Source organism: Abramis brama (assembly GCF_963993115.1).
Source record: "Abramis brama genome assembly, chromosome: 3".
NCBI lineage: Eukaryota > Metazoa > Chordata > Actinopteri > Cypriniformes > Leuciscidae > Abramis > Abramis brama.
Genome location: NC_139965.1, coordinates 39,803,955 through 39,821,674, shown reverse-complemented (window position 1 = coordinate 39,821,674; position 17,720 = coordinate 39,803,955). Strand labels below are relative to the sequence as shown.

Below are 17,720 nucleotides of genomic sequence, written 5' to 3'. Positions count from 1 at the left end.
GTAACTGATGCCATAATTTTCATTTTTGGGTGAACTATTATGTTGTTTGTACACCACCATGATTGAGAAAAAATGTCTCACATTGAGAAAAATGTACTTATCAACTTTACAGTTTGTCATCTATTGTTGAAATAAGTAAAAGATAAAGTTAGACAAATTAAGACATAACAGAATAAGGTCAATAACTCCCTCCATAACAGAGCAGACAAAAAAAAAATATATGCTCAGAGTCAAAATATAACCGGCACTTCATTGTCTCCTTGAGTGGCTCATCATAAAGGTGAGTTTAGGTTTCATCTCCTGATCTTTTGAACTTTGACCACTTAACCATCAACACCACCCAACTTCCATTATAGACTTCCCCAAAGCTCATTTCCAGCATTTATTCCACTCCGGAATTCTGGGAGCCAGCTACTTCCCAGACGCAACGGCACAAAAAGTCCCACCCACAGAAGGAGATATAGAGGCCGCACTGAGTGTTACTGTTGTGGCATCACACGTTTTGTTCATGATAGATGAGACTGGAGACGTTAAGTAACATCTGATTTTTAAAGTCTGTAGTCTTGTCTGCTTAAATGTCAGAAAAACATTAGTTGAAAAAAAAAAAAAAAACATTCACTGAAGCACTGAACAGAGGGCGTATTTTATTATTATCTCAAGTAAATAACATGGGTGGACATACAGCATCTGCACTGTCTGAAACGCTTCCCTTCTAGAACAGTCAGTACGTGCAGGCGGTAATGAGCCAAGCCAGTCTGTCTGTCTTGCACTTTACAGTGAAGTACCAGAGCTGGTTCAAAGGGCAAAACTACAGACAATGCAAACATAACACTACTGGCACTCACAGCATCCTGTTGAACTCGGTATGAAAAAGTTGGCAGCCATGTGTACGTGCAAGGAACATTTCACAAATTCTAAAGGGAGTAACATCACAACTTGAGATACAAGAAACTAAACCAGCTGAGCTGTGATGGCCAACTATCCAGCTGTGCATTATAGGTCCATACAAATCAATTTGCATGGGGAGCTTGCATTTATAAAACGGTTCCACATTCACACATCTTTACTTTTCTCAATCTACTCAAAGCTCCTCTAAAGGGTCTGCACTGTCTGTCCCTGCTCTGCCCAATGGGGTCTTTACCCCCTCCTCAAGTTATTCAGACAGGACAGAAGACCTCACAATCCCTTTAGCACTGTTTGACTAGCGTAACCACAGCAGTCATCTAATGATTGTGTGCGTTGGCTGAGCTCATGAATTAACAATACACCTGTGTATGAACCTGTACACTCTTTGAATAAGTGTTTGAGATCATGGGTGGAGTACTTCAGTCACTCGCTGGTGTGTTGATGTATTTCTGTAAGAGACACTGCTTGTACAATTGGGGGAAATGATGCAGACTGTCCATTTATTGTAACCAAACCACACTCTAAATGTTCCTGTGAAATGAAGTTCAATGAGAGAGAGAGAGAGAGAGAGAGAGAGAGAGAGAGAGAGAGAGAGAGAGAGAGAGAGAGAGAGAGAGAAACAAACGTCTATCTGGCTGGCTGGCTGCAGGGGGGAAACAGAGCTCTGGGTGTTTGTTATTTCACTGGGCTGTGCTGAAAATAACTTGCCAGAAACAAGTGAAAAGAAGTTTTAAAAAAGGAGAGGATGTACAGATGTTGACTGGCCACAGAGTCCCTGACAGCACTCAAACAAAAACATAGCAAATTTCCTACAACTCGCTGATAAGATTTGACCAGAACAAAGCCACAGGTTTCCAGTCTAGCCAAACTGGCCATCAACAGGGACTTTTTGTAGATTTAACCCTTTCTGTCCTGTTAACCAGTACCGATAATGTAAAAAGGATAGTTCACCCAAAAAGGAAAACATTTACTCATCCTCATGTCATTCCAAACTTGCATGACTTGTTTTTATCTGTGAAACAAGATATTTTGAAGAATATTGGTAACTAAGTTTTGGTGACCATTTACTTTCATTTGTATGGGGGAGGGGGAGGGGGGGCAGCATTCTCTCAAAATATATTTTATGTTCCATTGAAAATGGATGTGAGATGGATGTGAATGTGAGAGAAATGACAGAATTTTCATTTTTGAGGGAACTATCCCTTTAACGGTTTATATAATGCAGCTATTTTGATGCTGCCAGTAAACAACTATGCCAAGTTGCCAACTGTTCAATCTTTATTCTGGTTTCAGTTTCGCCTTTCTTAGACAAAAAAAAAAAAAAAAAGTCACACTGAGAAAGTCTGCAACATTGATTCACCTATTAAGGTGAGATGTGCAAGTTCTATGTTAAAATACTTTCTTCTATTACTGTTAATTATACAGAGGCAACTATGAACTATTCAGTAGTAAAGTATTATCACGAGCACTTCAAAATACAATAAATAATTCTAAGTACAAATTGTTTTAATTTTTAGAACACACGTTAGCTTCATTTGCATTAAGTGTTTAAAATTTACAACACTGCGTAAATGCTGCATAATGGGTCTGAATGAAAATTCACTCTCTGACAGTAAGTGGTGCTTATAGAAAAACAGAAATATCACAGTTATCCCAGAAAACAAAGTTTTCCTGTTTCTGACATCCGCCTGACAGGGAGAAGGAAGTCAAACAGTATTTACATATTTCAAACAGCCTGGTTTTTTTGTGATGGTCCTTCTCAAACAACCCCAAACACCAATAAAACTATGTATTGTCAAACATTTTTTTACACTTTTTAATCTGGACTTAAATAGCCAGCCCAAGAAAGAGATCTAGATATCGGTTTAATTATTGTTCTTTATAGTTGTTCTTTTGCACTTTAATCTGTTTGTAACATTTACTTGATGCAGGTTTATTGTGTTATTGTATTTACATGTTTAAGTTGTTGGGGTTTTTGAAAAAGGTTATTAAACTTGTTATAAAGAGGATAACACTGTTAGTTTAAGTGTATCTTCTTAACCTGTATTTGTAATGTAATTTATTACAGTGATAATATACCATGATAAAGTTTCAGCAATTTTATACACTGCTGTTCAAAGGTTTTGGATCGGTAAGATTTTTAATGTTTTTAAAAGAAGTCTCTTCTGCTCACCAAGGCTGCATTTATTTGATTAAAAAAAATAAAACAGTAATATTGTGAAATATTATTACAATTTAAAAATAATATTTCAGCTGTTTTCTATGTGAATATATAGTAAAGTGTAACTTCTCCCTGTGTTCAAAGCTGAATTTTCAGCATCATTACTCCAGTCTTCAGTGTCACATGATCCTTCAGAAATCATTCTAATATGATGATTTGATGCTCAAGAAACATTTCTCATTATTATCAATGTTGAAAACAGTTGTATACATTTTCATTTCAGGATTCTTTGATGAATAGAAAGCTCAAAAGAACAGCATTTATCTGAAATAGAAAGCTTTTGTAACATTAAACACTACCGTTCAAAAGTCTGGGTCAGTACACATTTTTATTTTATAAAAAAAAAAGAAATCAATACTTTTCAATTTTAAATTAAATTGATCAAGTTACAGTAAAGACATGTATAATGTTACAAAAGATTATATTTCAAATAAATGCTGTTTTTTTTTACTTTCTATTCATCAAAGAATCCTGAAAAAAAAAAAATCACAATTGTTTTCAACATTGATAATAACAATGCATGTTTTTGAGCATTAAATTCGCATATTGGAATGATTTCAGAAGGATCATGTGACACTGAATACTGGAGTAATGATGCTGAAAATTCAGCTTTAATCACAGGAATAAATGACATTTTAAAATATATTAAAATAGAAAACAGTATTTTAAATTGTCATAATATTTAACGATATTACTGTTTATATTACTGTAAAAATACAAAAATATTTTGTATTTTTAATCAAATAAATGCAGCCTTAGTGAGCAGAAGAGACTTCTTTTAAAAAACTTTTGAACGGCAGTGTGTGCCTAATTCTACCTCAATCAATGCTGTGAAATTAGGGCAAAAGAAGTGTCTGGCAATCCTCTCAGGAATTCTATTTGGTGTCATTAGTGGCACAAAAATTACACACTTCACCTTTACACAACAACTTCAATTACATACTTCACCAGTGACAAATTTAATTCCACAAGTTAAAAATCTCAGGAACTTGTCTCTCATGATTTATGGAGATCTAAAGGGTGAACACTTCACTACATCTATTGCTAACTTTCTATTCTATTTAAAATATATATATGTATATTTAGAGATCATCACAACATCTCAATCAGATATATATTCCCTAGGTTTAAGTCTCGTGCCATGGTCAAATTTAGACACTGAAGAGAGACATTTTGTTGGTGCAAATGGGTTGACAAAAACAAAAAAACTGGATTGACACACAGCTGTCACAGAGGATGGTGCCTATAATGCCAACAATGGAGTTTATTTAGACCAATATCAGGGCTGTCTTGGACCAAGCTTTTCCAATTCATCAGCTTCTTAAAGAGAAACAATTCAGGTCTAAATAAAAGGCCCTGCATTTTTTTTCTGGGTCTCTCCCTTGTGAGAGGACTGTCTATATTAGCCTCACTTTTTCATCTCTCTGTGTCTGTGACAGGGCCTGAATGAGCTCGTTGTATGCCTCCACTCCAGTCTGTCTTCATTGTTTGCAGTCCTGGCAGGGCAGACCCAGACTGAGCCGCCTCTGAGTCTCAGCAGCTGGACCGGCTCGAGGAGAGAGAGCGAGATTGCACAGGTACAAAGTGCTTCTTGTTCCACCTCTCCTTTCCCAGCTTCTTCTATGCTGCAATACTCTTCTATCTTTTTTATACCCCCATTGGTGGATGCCTCTCTGTCTTTTAACAGCCTTATCGCACTCTCTCTCCCTCTACCTTCTTTGTCTTTATGGACTCACACTACAGTTAAATAGTGTTTTGTTTGGCCGGGATGGACACACAATAATAGTGCTGGTGAGGAGATGGGGGTTCCTCTCTCTAAGAGGGGAGGAGAGAGTTTCATGCTTTGAAAAGCCGATGGAAGGAACAATAACAGAAGAGAAGCTATAGAGAAAGAGGAATGAGAAAGAGGTGAGGAGAAGGGGGAGAAAGAGTGGCGGTCCTAAAACTGTCAACTTATTAGGGACCAAATAAATGATTTCAACATTACAGTGAATAGAATAGAACAGACCACACAAGGGACACTACAAAGTGCTAAAATAAAAATGACAAAAGTTTTAAATTACAAAATGTTTTTCAAAACTATTTGGATGAAAAGTGACCTTGAAAGTGTGAAAATGCCAAGATACAGTGTTACTGCCCATTTGTTCATATTATCAAGTTCATATAGAATTTATTAATGTCTTATATGCCAACAATTTTGAAAACAAAAGTCCTCTAATGTACTTTTTGTAAGTTACTGATCAAACTGACTGAGATGAATTGTGTTCATCCCATGACTGGACAAGCATTCTTCTGGGAGGAGTATTGCACAGTTTTCAATAAAAGTCACATTGGACGATAAGCAGTATGGACAACACTGACAAACAGACTTCAACTCCAAATCACCCAAAGAATATGAAGAGTTCTGACCTTGTCCCTAAAATGATTTCAAAGGTTACGAAGTAGCTTATAAAAATCATATTACATACCACTTGGTTATTACTGTACATTTTAGCATACTATATTCAATCAATCAATGGAAAAATATACACTGTTCAAAAGTTTGCGGTCAGTAAGACTTTTTGAAAATGTATTAATACTTTTATTCAGCAGAGATGCATTCCAATTTGCATTAAAAGTTGCAGTACACATTTATAATACAAAAGATTTCTCTTTCAAACTGTTTTCAGTTGTGATGATAATAAGAAATGTTGAGCAGCAAATCAGCATATTAGAATGATTTCTGAAGGACAATGTGACACTGAAGACTGGAGTAATGATGCTGAAAATTCAGCTTTGCATCACAGGAGTAAATAATAATTTTAAATATATTCAAATAGAAAACAATTCCTGTACAGGTCAGGAACTGTATTTTTGATCAAATAAATGCAGCCTTGGTAAGCATCGTCTATGGTATTTATTTATTTATTATTAGTTTATTTGTCAGGGACAATGCAGCGCACATTATTGCATACATAATTATCACGGTCAAAGCCATAACAATATGTGTAGATGTGTTGCATAAAAGGCTTCTAGCCAATAGGCTAATTTGCAACCCCAGTCCCTGGTCAGGCCTTTCTAAAAAGATGATCCAAATATAATTTTTAAAAGAACTACATAGTGTGAGTTACACAATCATGGAGCAGATACATTGTATACTAATATTTTACATCAAGCATACATAAATCAAAAAATTACTGACCCCTAGCCTCTGAATGGTGAATGGTATAAGGGAAGTCCATTTCACGGATTTAAGAGCCTTCCAAAAATGCCACTTGTAAAACATAATAAACGTTTCCAAAAAATTTGAATTAGAACTGCTCTCAATGGAAGAGGATGCTTTAAAGAACTAAATGGAGAAGTTACTTTTTTACAGTTTTGCCATCATTACAGTGCAATATGTTTTATAGCCTACAGAAGAAAGAAAATCCCTGATTTACCCATCCGAATCAAGTATTCCAGAAAGCTCAAATCTCTTCAATTGTATTAAGCATCATCACTGTCATAAACAAACATCCTGACAATTATCTACACTAGTGGTGGGTAATATGACCAAAATCTTATATCACGATATGAGTAATTTTATTTCACGATAATGATATATATCATGATATAGTTATTTTTGCCTTAAATAAGGTTTTTATTATATACATTTTTGATCCCATTGAAATTTCATAATTCTTATCACTATTTTCAATATAATATAAAAAACTAATACTAGCCTAAAAAAAACTCTCAAGCTTACTGAAGACAAGTAAACTGAAAAAGAAAGAGCAAAGAAAACAAAGACACAAATGAATTAGACCTACCTGAAAAACTTCAAGCACTAGAAATACTACATAAAATGTGTGAAGTAAATGTTTAAAAAAAACACTGCATAGTCTGCGCTATGTAAATAAAATGATGCTGACATTTTAAAAGGAATAGTTCACCCAAAAATTTAAATTCTGCCATTAATTATTCACCCGTGTCATTCCAAACCCGTAAGTCCTTCGTTCATCTTTGGAACACAAATAAAGATATTTTGGATGAAATCCGAGAGCTTTCTGATCCCTCCATAGACAGCAACGTCACTGCCCAGAAAGGTAGTAAAGAAATCGTTAAAATAGTCCATGTGACTACAGTGGTTCAAATGAAATGTTATGAAGAATACTTTTTGTGTGCAAAACCCCCCCAAAATAACGACTTTATTCAAAAATTTCTTCTCTTCTTTGTCAGATCTCCTACACTATTCACGTACTAAACACAGTACAGCGCTTTTGGGTTCAACACCAGAATCCCGCCTCACTATTGGCTGACGCTGGTCACGTGAGCGACACATGCGTGTGATGCTGACGCAGGAGCTAGCCAATAGAGAGGCAGTGTTCTGATGTAGTACTCAGAAGCACTGTACTGTTCACACTACGTCAAGTGTAGGAGAATGGCGAGGAGAAGAAGAGATTGTTGAATAAAGTAGTTATTTGGGGGGGGGGGGGCGGTTGCACACAAAAAGTATCCTCGTCGCTTGATAACATTACATTTTTAACAATGTCCTTACTACCTTTCTGGGCCTTGACAATTGCAATGACGTTGCAGTCTATGGAGGGATCAGAAAGCTCTGGGATTTCATACAAAAAATATCTTAATTTGTGTTCTTAATTTGAGTCTTATGAGTTTGGAACGACATGAGGGAGAGTAATTAATGACAGAATTTACATTTTTGGGTGAACTAACCCTTTAAGACCAACTGCACTTAAGACATAACTGACTCTGTTTACTTGCAAATACATGGTCACTTTGACACATGGGTATGTGTATTTAACTGTTCAAACCCAATTAGGTTGCAAAAAGCACTTTTTGTTAAGTTCTCACATGCTCTATGAGCAGCGGCTTCATGTCAGACAGCGCTGAGAAACACTCACTCAGTGTGTGCATATACTGAAATGAGTTCTCTTTCGCTGCTAATTACACTTCAACGGTTTAAAATCACTTAAAAATGCATGCAAACGATAAGCTTTCTTGACCGTGCAGCACTGCAACATCACATGAACGTAACATTGATAAAGACGAAAGTCCAAAATCTCTACCGGTTGCCAAATTTCTAATCTAATTTCATTTTCGAATTATATCGAAAAATTTCTAATTGAATCGTGTCTACCGGTATATCGCCCACCCCTAATCTACACAGCCTTATTTTGGTTGCTTGTCCTGTGGAGAGGTCAAGGGTCAACATAATGCAGGAGGTCATGTCAGAGGAAACAAGGGAATCTTTTATTGCGGTGACCATGAAAGCGCTCTCTATAAACATTAAAAGACCTTCTTTGTGAGTCGGAAGAAAAGAGAGATATCAAACTCTCTCGGACCAACCAGAAGGCCTTTCCAGCCCTTCATCTCTCCTCAGAAGCTTCTCAAAAAGGAATGAAAAAGCTCTTAAAAAGACTCACTCAGAATTGGGTACACACATTCTCTTTCTCTAAGGAAAGAGAAAGAGGAGAGAGGGGGAATAAACAGTTGAGGAGAGAAAAGCACAAGTCCCTCTCAGTCAACTGGTAGGGACAGAGTAGTATTGTTAAGACCCCTTCACTGGTGTGCACACGCACAAACCCCCCCCCTGCTTCATGAAAGCAAACCCGGTTATTGAGAGGTGCTTGGACATATTTGATTAGACCGGGTGACTCAGCAGGAATGGAAGAGGAAGAGGAGGAGAGACTGGGGTTTTAGACAGCTGCTGAAAGAAGAGAGGGAACAGGGTCTCACCTCATGGTCTGGGATCTCAGAAGACAGAGTCTGTCCTAGGACGGTCCCCGTTAGGTAGGTCCAGCAGCGGGCAGTATTGGCAAGGTTATAGCCGCCTGAGAGAGGCAGATTTGTATATGCAGAGAGCGAAAGAGAGAGAGAAGTCAGCAAAAGGGCTTCATTGTACTAGTGTAATTACTACCTTTCATCTAGCTTGGCTAGGCAGGGGTGCAGCTTAGAGCTCATTTCAAAATGGGCTAAAATCACAAAAGTTCACTTTCTTCTCTCAGCCCAACCCCAACCCGGCCGTAACAACACACTAATAAACTTTTTGGCCGAGTCAGAAAGCTGGCAACAAGGACAGAAGATGGAGTTGTCAGTGTTAAGACATAGAGGAAGAATAAACTGAGGCAACACTGCTGACAACGTCTTGTCGATTTAGTTACCCCATAAATTAAAATTCTGTCATCATTTACTCACCATCATGTCATACAAAACCCATGACATCTAAACACAAATGGAGATAATCTAATAATCTAATAAATAGATCATTTAATATTCTCTCATCATCTTTGCCCATCCACTGAAAGTCTACGCAACCAAACTTTGCATGCTTCAGAAAGTACAAGTATCGCTATAAATCGAGCGGTTAAACAGAATAAACATTTAATTTAGGCTTTTATTTACATATAACATTGCATAAGACATGAATAGAAGACTAAATTAAATCTGGTCATCATAATAAGCAAACATGTCTTTTCAGAAGACATGGATGAAACTGCTCGATTCATATGGATTTGTGTTTCAAAGATGAACTAAAGTCTTATATGTTTGGAATGTCATCAATTAATGACATAATTTTCATTTTTGAATATTAAAGGAGTCCTATTATACTTTTTCACTTTTTCAACTTCAACTTGTGCTGTAATGTTGAAAATGTTGCTGTTTGAGCAAAAAAAAGATCTGCAAGGTTACGAAGCTCTAAGTCCACTCCAAAGGGAGATATTTTATTTAACACAATACACTTTCCAAAAACTACAGGGTGAGCCATTTATACGGATACACCGTAATAACATGGGAATGGTTGGTGATATTAAAGTCCTGTTTGTGGCACATTAGTATATATTAGTACACACCACCCATCTTGAGGAGTTTGCCCCCTCACATATACTAATGTGCCACAAACAGGACTTTAATATCACCAACCATTCCCATGTTATTACGGTGTATCCATATAAATGGCCCACCCTGTACAACGAATGAGTCATTTGGACAACAACGCTTTTTTTCCGGGATTTGAGAAGTCATAATGTTACTCATTTAAATAATCCCGCCCATGGAATAAACAAAAAAAGGTGACGAGGCCTGGTTGAGCTGCATTAGAGAAGACAAAGAGATGCTGTTTTGTCCAACCCCGTTTCCAAAATGTATTTGTTTGACCTTCCAAAGGCTGACGAACTTTAGCCAACACTAGTGTTGATGTAGTGTTTACTGTAGCTTTTGTAAGCTCTCACTTTTGTAAGACTGTTCACCGCCCCTTAGGAAAATTAACCTTGGTTTTGTAATCGATTATTGTTTGTATTACCATAGTTTTCCGACAAATATAACTATTAAATTGTGTATAACATCGTATCTAAAATGTATAAGAAAATTACAAAAAAACAAACATACCACTCTGAAACGTCCTGTGAAAATCAGAACTTGCAAAGTCTGTGCATGAAATCCGTTCTGGACGATCCTATTGTTTGCTAACATTAAGTCTGAATCAGGCTTGAATTTGTTTGAAAATTAAGCCATCCTTAATATTTACATCCAAATAGAGTTTGCGGTTATGGTAAGGGGCGGGACATTTCCCGAACACGCGCTAATCGGTGCCAATCACAACACACTGGGTCAGCTAACCAATCACAGCACATTTCGTATTTCGGAAGGAGGGGCTTCATCGAAACAGGAACTACATGGAGTGTTCGGGCCAGACTAGGGAGAGAGGTGCTGTAATAATGTAAAATATGTGTTTTTTGAACAATCAAGCATTAAAGCATAATCTAGTACATCCCAAAAACTAAATCAAGACTTCGTAAAAGGGCACAATAGGGTCCTTTAAGAGATTAAGAGCATAATACAACTGAACAAAAACAATGACACACACCTCCTCCTAGTAGCAGAGTGGGTAACTCCCAGCCCAGTATATAGTTTAGACACTTTCCAACTCCAACGGGAGTCATATTGAAAGAGCACATGGGGTCACCCGCCATTGTGTCCGCTCCTAGTTGCATCACAACTGCTTCAGGGTTAAATAGAGCTTTTACTTCCTGCATCACACTGAGAGAAAAACAAAAAAAAGAAATAATGCTTATGTATAAATGACACTGAGCCACAGGGACAAACAAAACATTACAAGGAGCTTGATTGGATGGCTGGTTAATGGATCTTTACAGACCTGGTGAAGGTCTGGCAGTACCGATCATCACGTATGCCATCCTCAAAGGGGACGTTAACAGCGTACCAGCGTCCTTTACCCAGCCCAGTGTCAGTCACATCACCCGTGCCTTTGAAACAAATAATAATGATAGCCCTTAAGCTGGTCTCTTTGGTCATTCATATCACTGACAAAACTGATGTCTGAGTCAGTATGAATTATCTACATCATGCTTTAATTGGCACTGACCATTCAAAAGTTTGGGGTCAGTAAGATATAGATATATATATATATATATATATATATATATAAATAAAAAAATTTTTTTAAATGTAATGCATTTATTTATTTAAGTTTTTTCTCAATTGTGTTAGGATTCAGGAATGACATTTGTAATGTTACAAAAAAAATCTACAAATAAATGCGGTTTTATTGAACTTTCTATTCATCAAAAAATTCTGGAAAAAAATGCCGGAAAAAAATGCCATCAATCTTTGCCATCACAAGAATATATTAAATTTTAAAATATATTAAAATAGACAAGTTATTTTAATTGTTAATTGTAATATTTCACAATATTACTGTTTTTACTGTATTTTTGCAGCCTTGGTGAGCATAAACTTTTACTTGCATAACTACCCCAAACTTTTACTTTGTACTTTCAGATCAAGCTGTTGCAAGGATATTAGACACTCAAAGACAAATTTTGTTTTGCTGCTTGCTTAATTGACTTAACTAGAATTCTTAAACACTTTGTCACAAGGTAATTTCATGGTGAGCAGTTCATTGAAGTTTGCAAAGCATATGTTTGCTTAATCCAATTGTGTTGGGACTGCATGAACATATTTCACTGCAATTACCATACCATTGCTGGAACTGTGCAGGGGATTTCCAGTTCCCAGCATGCTATGCATAGAACTGAACTGAGAGAGACACTGTTGAAATTAAGTGTTATTTTATGTTTTTTTGATGATGAAAAATTGGGAGGAGCTTTATGTTGTTATGTTTAGGGTTGGATTTTCGGGGGTTGCCAGAACTTGCCACTGCGGTGAAGAGCGGAGCATCTGCTAAGCGTTAATGTATATGAATAATGTATAATGTGTATGACTCAGCTTTACTCAAAGAGCAATAAATGTGCAAATGCAAGTGCAGGGATCAGTCTCTTCCTCCTTGTTTTAGTAGAATGATAAAAAAAAAAAGTATGTGCACTATTGCTAGCTAGTTAAAGAGATTCAGTAAAACGAATTGAGTGATTCAAACGATTGAATTGAGTAAAACGCAATAAAATGAACTGTCAAACCAACCCAATTTTGACAGTTAATTTTATTGCGTTTTACTCAATTCAATCAGATTTCCACTACAAGTATCTGGAGCAGAGTTTATAATTTAATTTAATGTTAAGAAAATCTATTCCAAGTGTGTCCACATATGAATTAATGTTTTGAATGTGTCATATTTGTAAGGTAAACTGGCAACTGTGTGGCAAAAACAAGCCAATAATAAATCAGATAAATAATAATTCAGTTATATTGTAATAATTAAATATCTTGTCTTCAAAGAGCATTTGCTCAGTTACCTTCCCAAGTGCTATTGTTAAACTAGTGAAGGGGCTCTCAGAGCCTCCAAGAAGCCACAGAGCTCCAGTCTCCATTATCAGCTGGGTAATCAGACTCTGGGCGCTGGAGTGGAGCCTGCAGCTCCAGCTCTGGCATGGCTTGAAACATGACTGTCAATTAAGGGAATTAAAAGACGCGCTGGTCTTCACTGAGGCGTAGAGGCATGCAGAACTAACCTGGGAAGAAGCCAGGAGAGAACTTGTGCAGAGACACTGTCATGACTTTAGAGGTGAAGCTGAAAGCGTCCTCCACACCTGGAGAGGAAACAATGCAGAAGTCCACTTAATGGGAAGGATATTAAATCACGTCCAAGGAAAAGCATACAGGAAGTGCTCTTTTGCACTGATGGATTTGTGCTCTAATTGTGAAATAAACACAACCGGTAACAGATAAATACAAACAAGGAATATGACCTATCTATACTACTATCTAAACATCTGGGTCGATGAAAAATAAAATATTCTAAAATAAAGAAAATATAACCTGGTGTAAATTTTTTGAAAACCCTTCTAATAAAGGTTCAATTATATCATATTTTTAGAGACTTATTGAACTTAACACTGTTTTAAAGGGTTAGTTCACCCAAAAATGAAAATTCTGTCAGTAATTACTCCCCCTCATGTTGTTCCAACCCCGTAAGACTTTCATTCATCTTCGGAACACAAATTAAAGGAACCGTATGTAAGATTGTGGCCAAAACTGGTACTGCAATCACTTTCAAATTACTGTAGAGCGGTGTATCCCCTCCCCCTCCCCCCTGACTCGAGGTTGCCAGATAGGCTGCAGGATCCAGCAGGAACGTTTGTAGCTGCAGCTGTGGTAACTAGAGCTGAGCTGGAAACCCGGATGCCGAAACACAACTGACTTCGTGATTGGTAGATAGGTGGAGGGTGGCGCTTCAGGCCAAAACACAACATGACAACATCAACATCAGTTGAGGGCTGCAACTTCACTTTTAAATGACAATATCCTGGCCGGACTACTGTTGTCAGTGATATAAGTATTTGAAATGAACATGATTTCTTAATGTCTAGTGACATATCAGGGCCATTTTATGATTAATTGAAATACATTTCTTACATACAGCTCCTTTAAGATATTTTTGATGAAATCTGAGAAACCTTCATAGGCTGCAAGGTAATTGCATCTGCCGGCCCAGAAAAGTTAGTAAAGACATCGTTAAAATAGTCCAAGTGACTACAGTGTCTCAACCTTAAGTTTATCAAACGACGAGAATACTTTTTGTACGCAAAAAAACCCCCAAAATAACGACTTTATTCAACTATTCATTCATCGGGCCTCTGACATGAGTTCACGAGAGCGCCATGACGCATGCGCGAGAACTGAGAAGATGACGCTCACGATCTTTTGATGGGAAAGTGTGAAAGGTAAATCATTCATTTTGCGGCATTGGTAAGGCACTTTTACGTCTTCTCGTTGGTTTCTCACGATTCAGTCATGCAAGAAATGCACACTTTAGAACCATTTTAAACACTACATCGAGACCAATCTGCGTCATCTTCTCAGTTCTCGCGCATGCGTCGTGGCACTCTCGTGAACTCGCATCAGAGGTCCACACAGAAGAAAATGAATAGTTGAATAAAGTCGTTATTTTGGGGGGTTTTAGTGCACAAAAAGTATTCTCGTCGCTTGATAAACTTAAGGTTGAGCCACTGTAGTCACTTGGACTATTTTAACAATGTCTTTACTAACTTTTCTGGGCCGGCAGATGAAATTACCTAGAAGCCTATGGAGGAGTGAGACAGCTCACAGATTTCATCAAAAATATCTTAATTTGTGTTCCGAAGATGAACGAAAGTCTTACGGGGTTGGAACAACATCAATACTTTCTATATAATTTTGTGTTGTATGTTTTTTTCCTGTATTGAGTGCAACACATGACTTTGAGCTGTATTAGCAGTTTTGTAAAAAAAAAAGAAAAGAAAAAAAAGATTTTGCCAGACTACCCAATGAGGTTTCTGTTAAAAAAATGCCATTCTTTTAATGAGACTTTATCTTCATTGTGATATCAGGACAGTTGTATCACCCTAACCCCCCTGTCAAACTCAAAATGATGTTTAATTTAGAAATTTTAAAAATGCTCTTCGTAGAAATGGTATATTCATCCATTAAAAATTAAAAAATAAATTATGCATTTTTGAATATACTCATTTCCAATTTCCAAAAAATATGAGTGTTATTATTAAATATGGGAGTTAAAAGAAGTGTTGCGGACATACATTTTTTTTCACTTTGTTATGTCACTGACCCATCTAACATTCACTCTTGGTATTAATGTGGATTTGGACGTCAGATATAAATTTAAAGCCAATTTGTGAATTATTTGTGGAAAAGAAGGATGTTAAATGCTATTAACGACAACAGGTTGTTATGGTTATTGTTATGGAAGTGTTATTACCATCGCCATGGTGAAGGTCCACATCCACATAGAGAACCCTCTCATACTTCTCCCGCAGTTTGAGGATTCCAAGAACAGCGTCATTCACATAACAGAACCCAGATGCCTCATCCCTTACATAACAACACATATTCAATCAGATGCTCCAGTGACCCGCTGAACAATGTCCTACACAAATAAACATTCATCTATAATAAACATATTTGACAAAAACTAAACACTAAGCTCGTTTAAAAAGCTTCTGCAAACAAACTGTGACATACAAATTTGAACTTGGTTTAAACATGCTAAAGATGACACTGGCATCTCAATGATTGATGTGGAGGTGAAACACAAGAGGGTGGGCACAAGGCCTGTTGTGCTGTATTACTTCTTGGCGTGATGCCACCCTCCGGCCCAGTTGATGGCCACATCACACTTTCCATCCAGCAGATTCTGGGCAGCAGTCAGAGTGGCTCCTCCAACGGAGGCCGCGTAATCAAAAATACCTTCCACCACCGGACAGTCATAACCTGAACAAAAAAAAAAGCGTCAAGAGGGGGGTTTGATAACACAGAGAGACAATGGGATGGGGTGTAGAGAGGAAACTGAGAGGAAAGATAGTCTGTCACAGAATGGGAGGGTGAGACAGAACAATAAACACTGAGCTACATTAAAATAGATCCTTTGGCAAGAGCTTTGTTTCCCCCTCAAAAACAACAACACTATTCTCTATCCCTGGAGATTAGTATGAAGTGTCAGTTTGTCAGGCATTTAAATTACACATGGCTGTGATCCAGTGCAAAAATTAAACACTGATTATAATAACTGGAAAGTCTGAGAAAGATTCAAGTATAATACTGCCCACTGCTGTAAGCAAGAGTGCATTGCATGCACTAGCACAAGGGACACCATTGGCTTGGTTGACTATGCCGGTGTGTGTGTGTGTGTGTGTGTGTGTGTGTGTGTGTGTGTATTTATATATATATATATATATATATATATATATAAAGTTATTTTACAATTAATTTGTCATCTTGCAGCCCACATGGAAGTTTGCTGAGGTTTAATAATTTGAATTGAACTGAAAATATCACATCAGGTTTATAAACATTAAAATGGGTAGGAAAAATATATACTGTCAACTTAAATTTTATTACTGCTGAGGAAATATTTTCCAGATAATATTTTAAATATAAAATCCAATTATTTAACTTTGCAAAAACCATGTTGTACTTATATCATCACATTATTATTTTTTATCACATAGTATAATAATATAATTGTCTTTTCACATGAAAATATATAGCTGCTTTTATATTTTAGGAATGGGTTTATCATATTTTGGGGTCCTTGGATTCAAAAAGTTTGAAAACTTTACAAAAAACAAATAAAGTTTATGAAAATAGGTTTATGAAGATGAAGCCAAAAACTGTGCAAATGCCAAGCGAGGCCAATCTGCCCGTGCCTGATCTCAATAATGCTCTTGTGGGAGCAAATTCCTACAGCCCACATCTGGTGAAATGTCTTCAGAGTAAAAGCTGCTGGAAACAGCGAAAGGAGTCCATATTGATTAAAAAAAAATTCAGGTCTATTAAAACAAGTCTCACCCAGTCCAAAGTCAACAGACTGAGGGTCATCATTGTCCCCGTCCTGGCTGATCTTGTGCAGGTGCTGCAAGTAAGAGTCTGTGTGAAACACGGCCATCTCCTCTATTGAAGCCGCATGTGGCTTTACCACCCTAAAAAAAACACACAAAACAGTTTCAACAACATAAACATCAGTTAACATTATTTACGTATTTAAAAAATACATATTTAAATGAAAATGATGTAAACTGCACCTCATGTATTTCAATAAGCCATACGCCTCAATCAGTGAATGCACCATACTCGCCTGTGAGAGAAAGAAAGAAAGTAGTAAAGAAATTCAGGAATGTGTCTTTATATATTCCATATATATATATATATTTAATTAATTGATTGACACATTAATGTAAGCTACTATAGTATTTACATGATATTCCAAAGTTCTTCAAAGAATACCACGGTAATATACCACGGAAGATGTCCAAAACATGGTACTTTTTCGTTAGTTCACAGTCAATCGCGATTCCATTTGAATTATTTATGTCTTTATATGTAATGCCTTGAAGAATGAAGCATCAATCTGGCTGAGGACAGATGTGTGTGTTGTGTTTGGGAGTGTGAGAAGTGCAGCTCATCTCACCCGGTTTGGCACTTTAGACAGTGAGTCACATGTCTGGATGTATTCCGGACTGTAAACATACACCACACTGCGAATTCTGCTTTTATCATTATTACTGTCGCTTTTATCACTCATTTAAAATCGAACTATTAAAATCAAAGCTCCTCATAAATCGACACAGAGCCTTGTTTCGGTGAGCTGTGGCTGTTCTGACAATGAACGTTACAACAATAAACGTTCGTTATTTCAAAATAAAAG

General features: G+C 36.8%; 1 protein-coding gene across 1 annotated transcript in view; it reads right to left on the bottom strand.

Annotated features, from left to right (window-relative positions):
* Positions 1-17,710, bottom strand: part of hdac8 (histone deacetylase 8) — a 30,422-nt gene extending 12,712 nt beyond the window's left edge. Inside the window, exons 1-9 of the mRNA XM_084108177.1 lie at positions 17,484-17,710; positions 17,098-17,150; positions 16,865-16,995; positions 15,646-15,787; positions 15,276-15,388; positions 13,033-13,110; positions 11,262-11,370; positions 10,971-11,143; positions 8,843-8,937 (exon numbers count right to left, since the gene is read on the bottom strand). Of these exons, the coding sequence (XP_083964303.1) occupies positions 8,843-8,937; positions 10,971-11,143; positions 11,262-11,370; positions 13,033-13,110; positions 15,276-15,388; positions 15,646-15,787; positions 16,865-16,995; positions 17,098-17,150; positions 17,484-17,597 (1,008 nt within the window). The 5' untranslated portion in view covers positions 17,598-17,710. The remainder of the gene's footprint in view (positions 1-8,842; positions 8,938-10,970; positions 11,144-11,261; positions 11,371-13,032; positions 13,111-15,275; positions 15,389-15,645; positions 15,788-16,864; positions 16,996-17,097; positions 17,151-17,483) is intronic.
* Between the last annotated feature and the right edge of the window lie 10 nt (positions 17,711-17,720).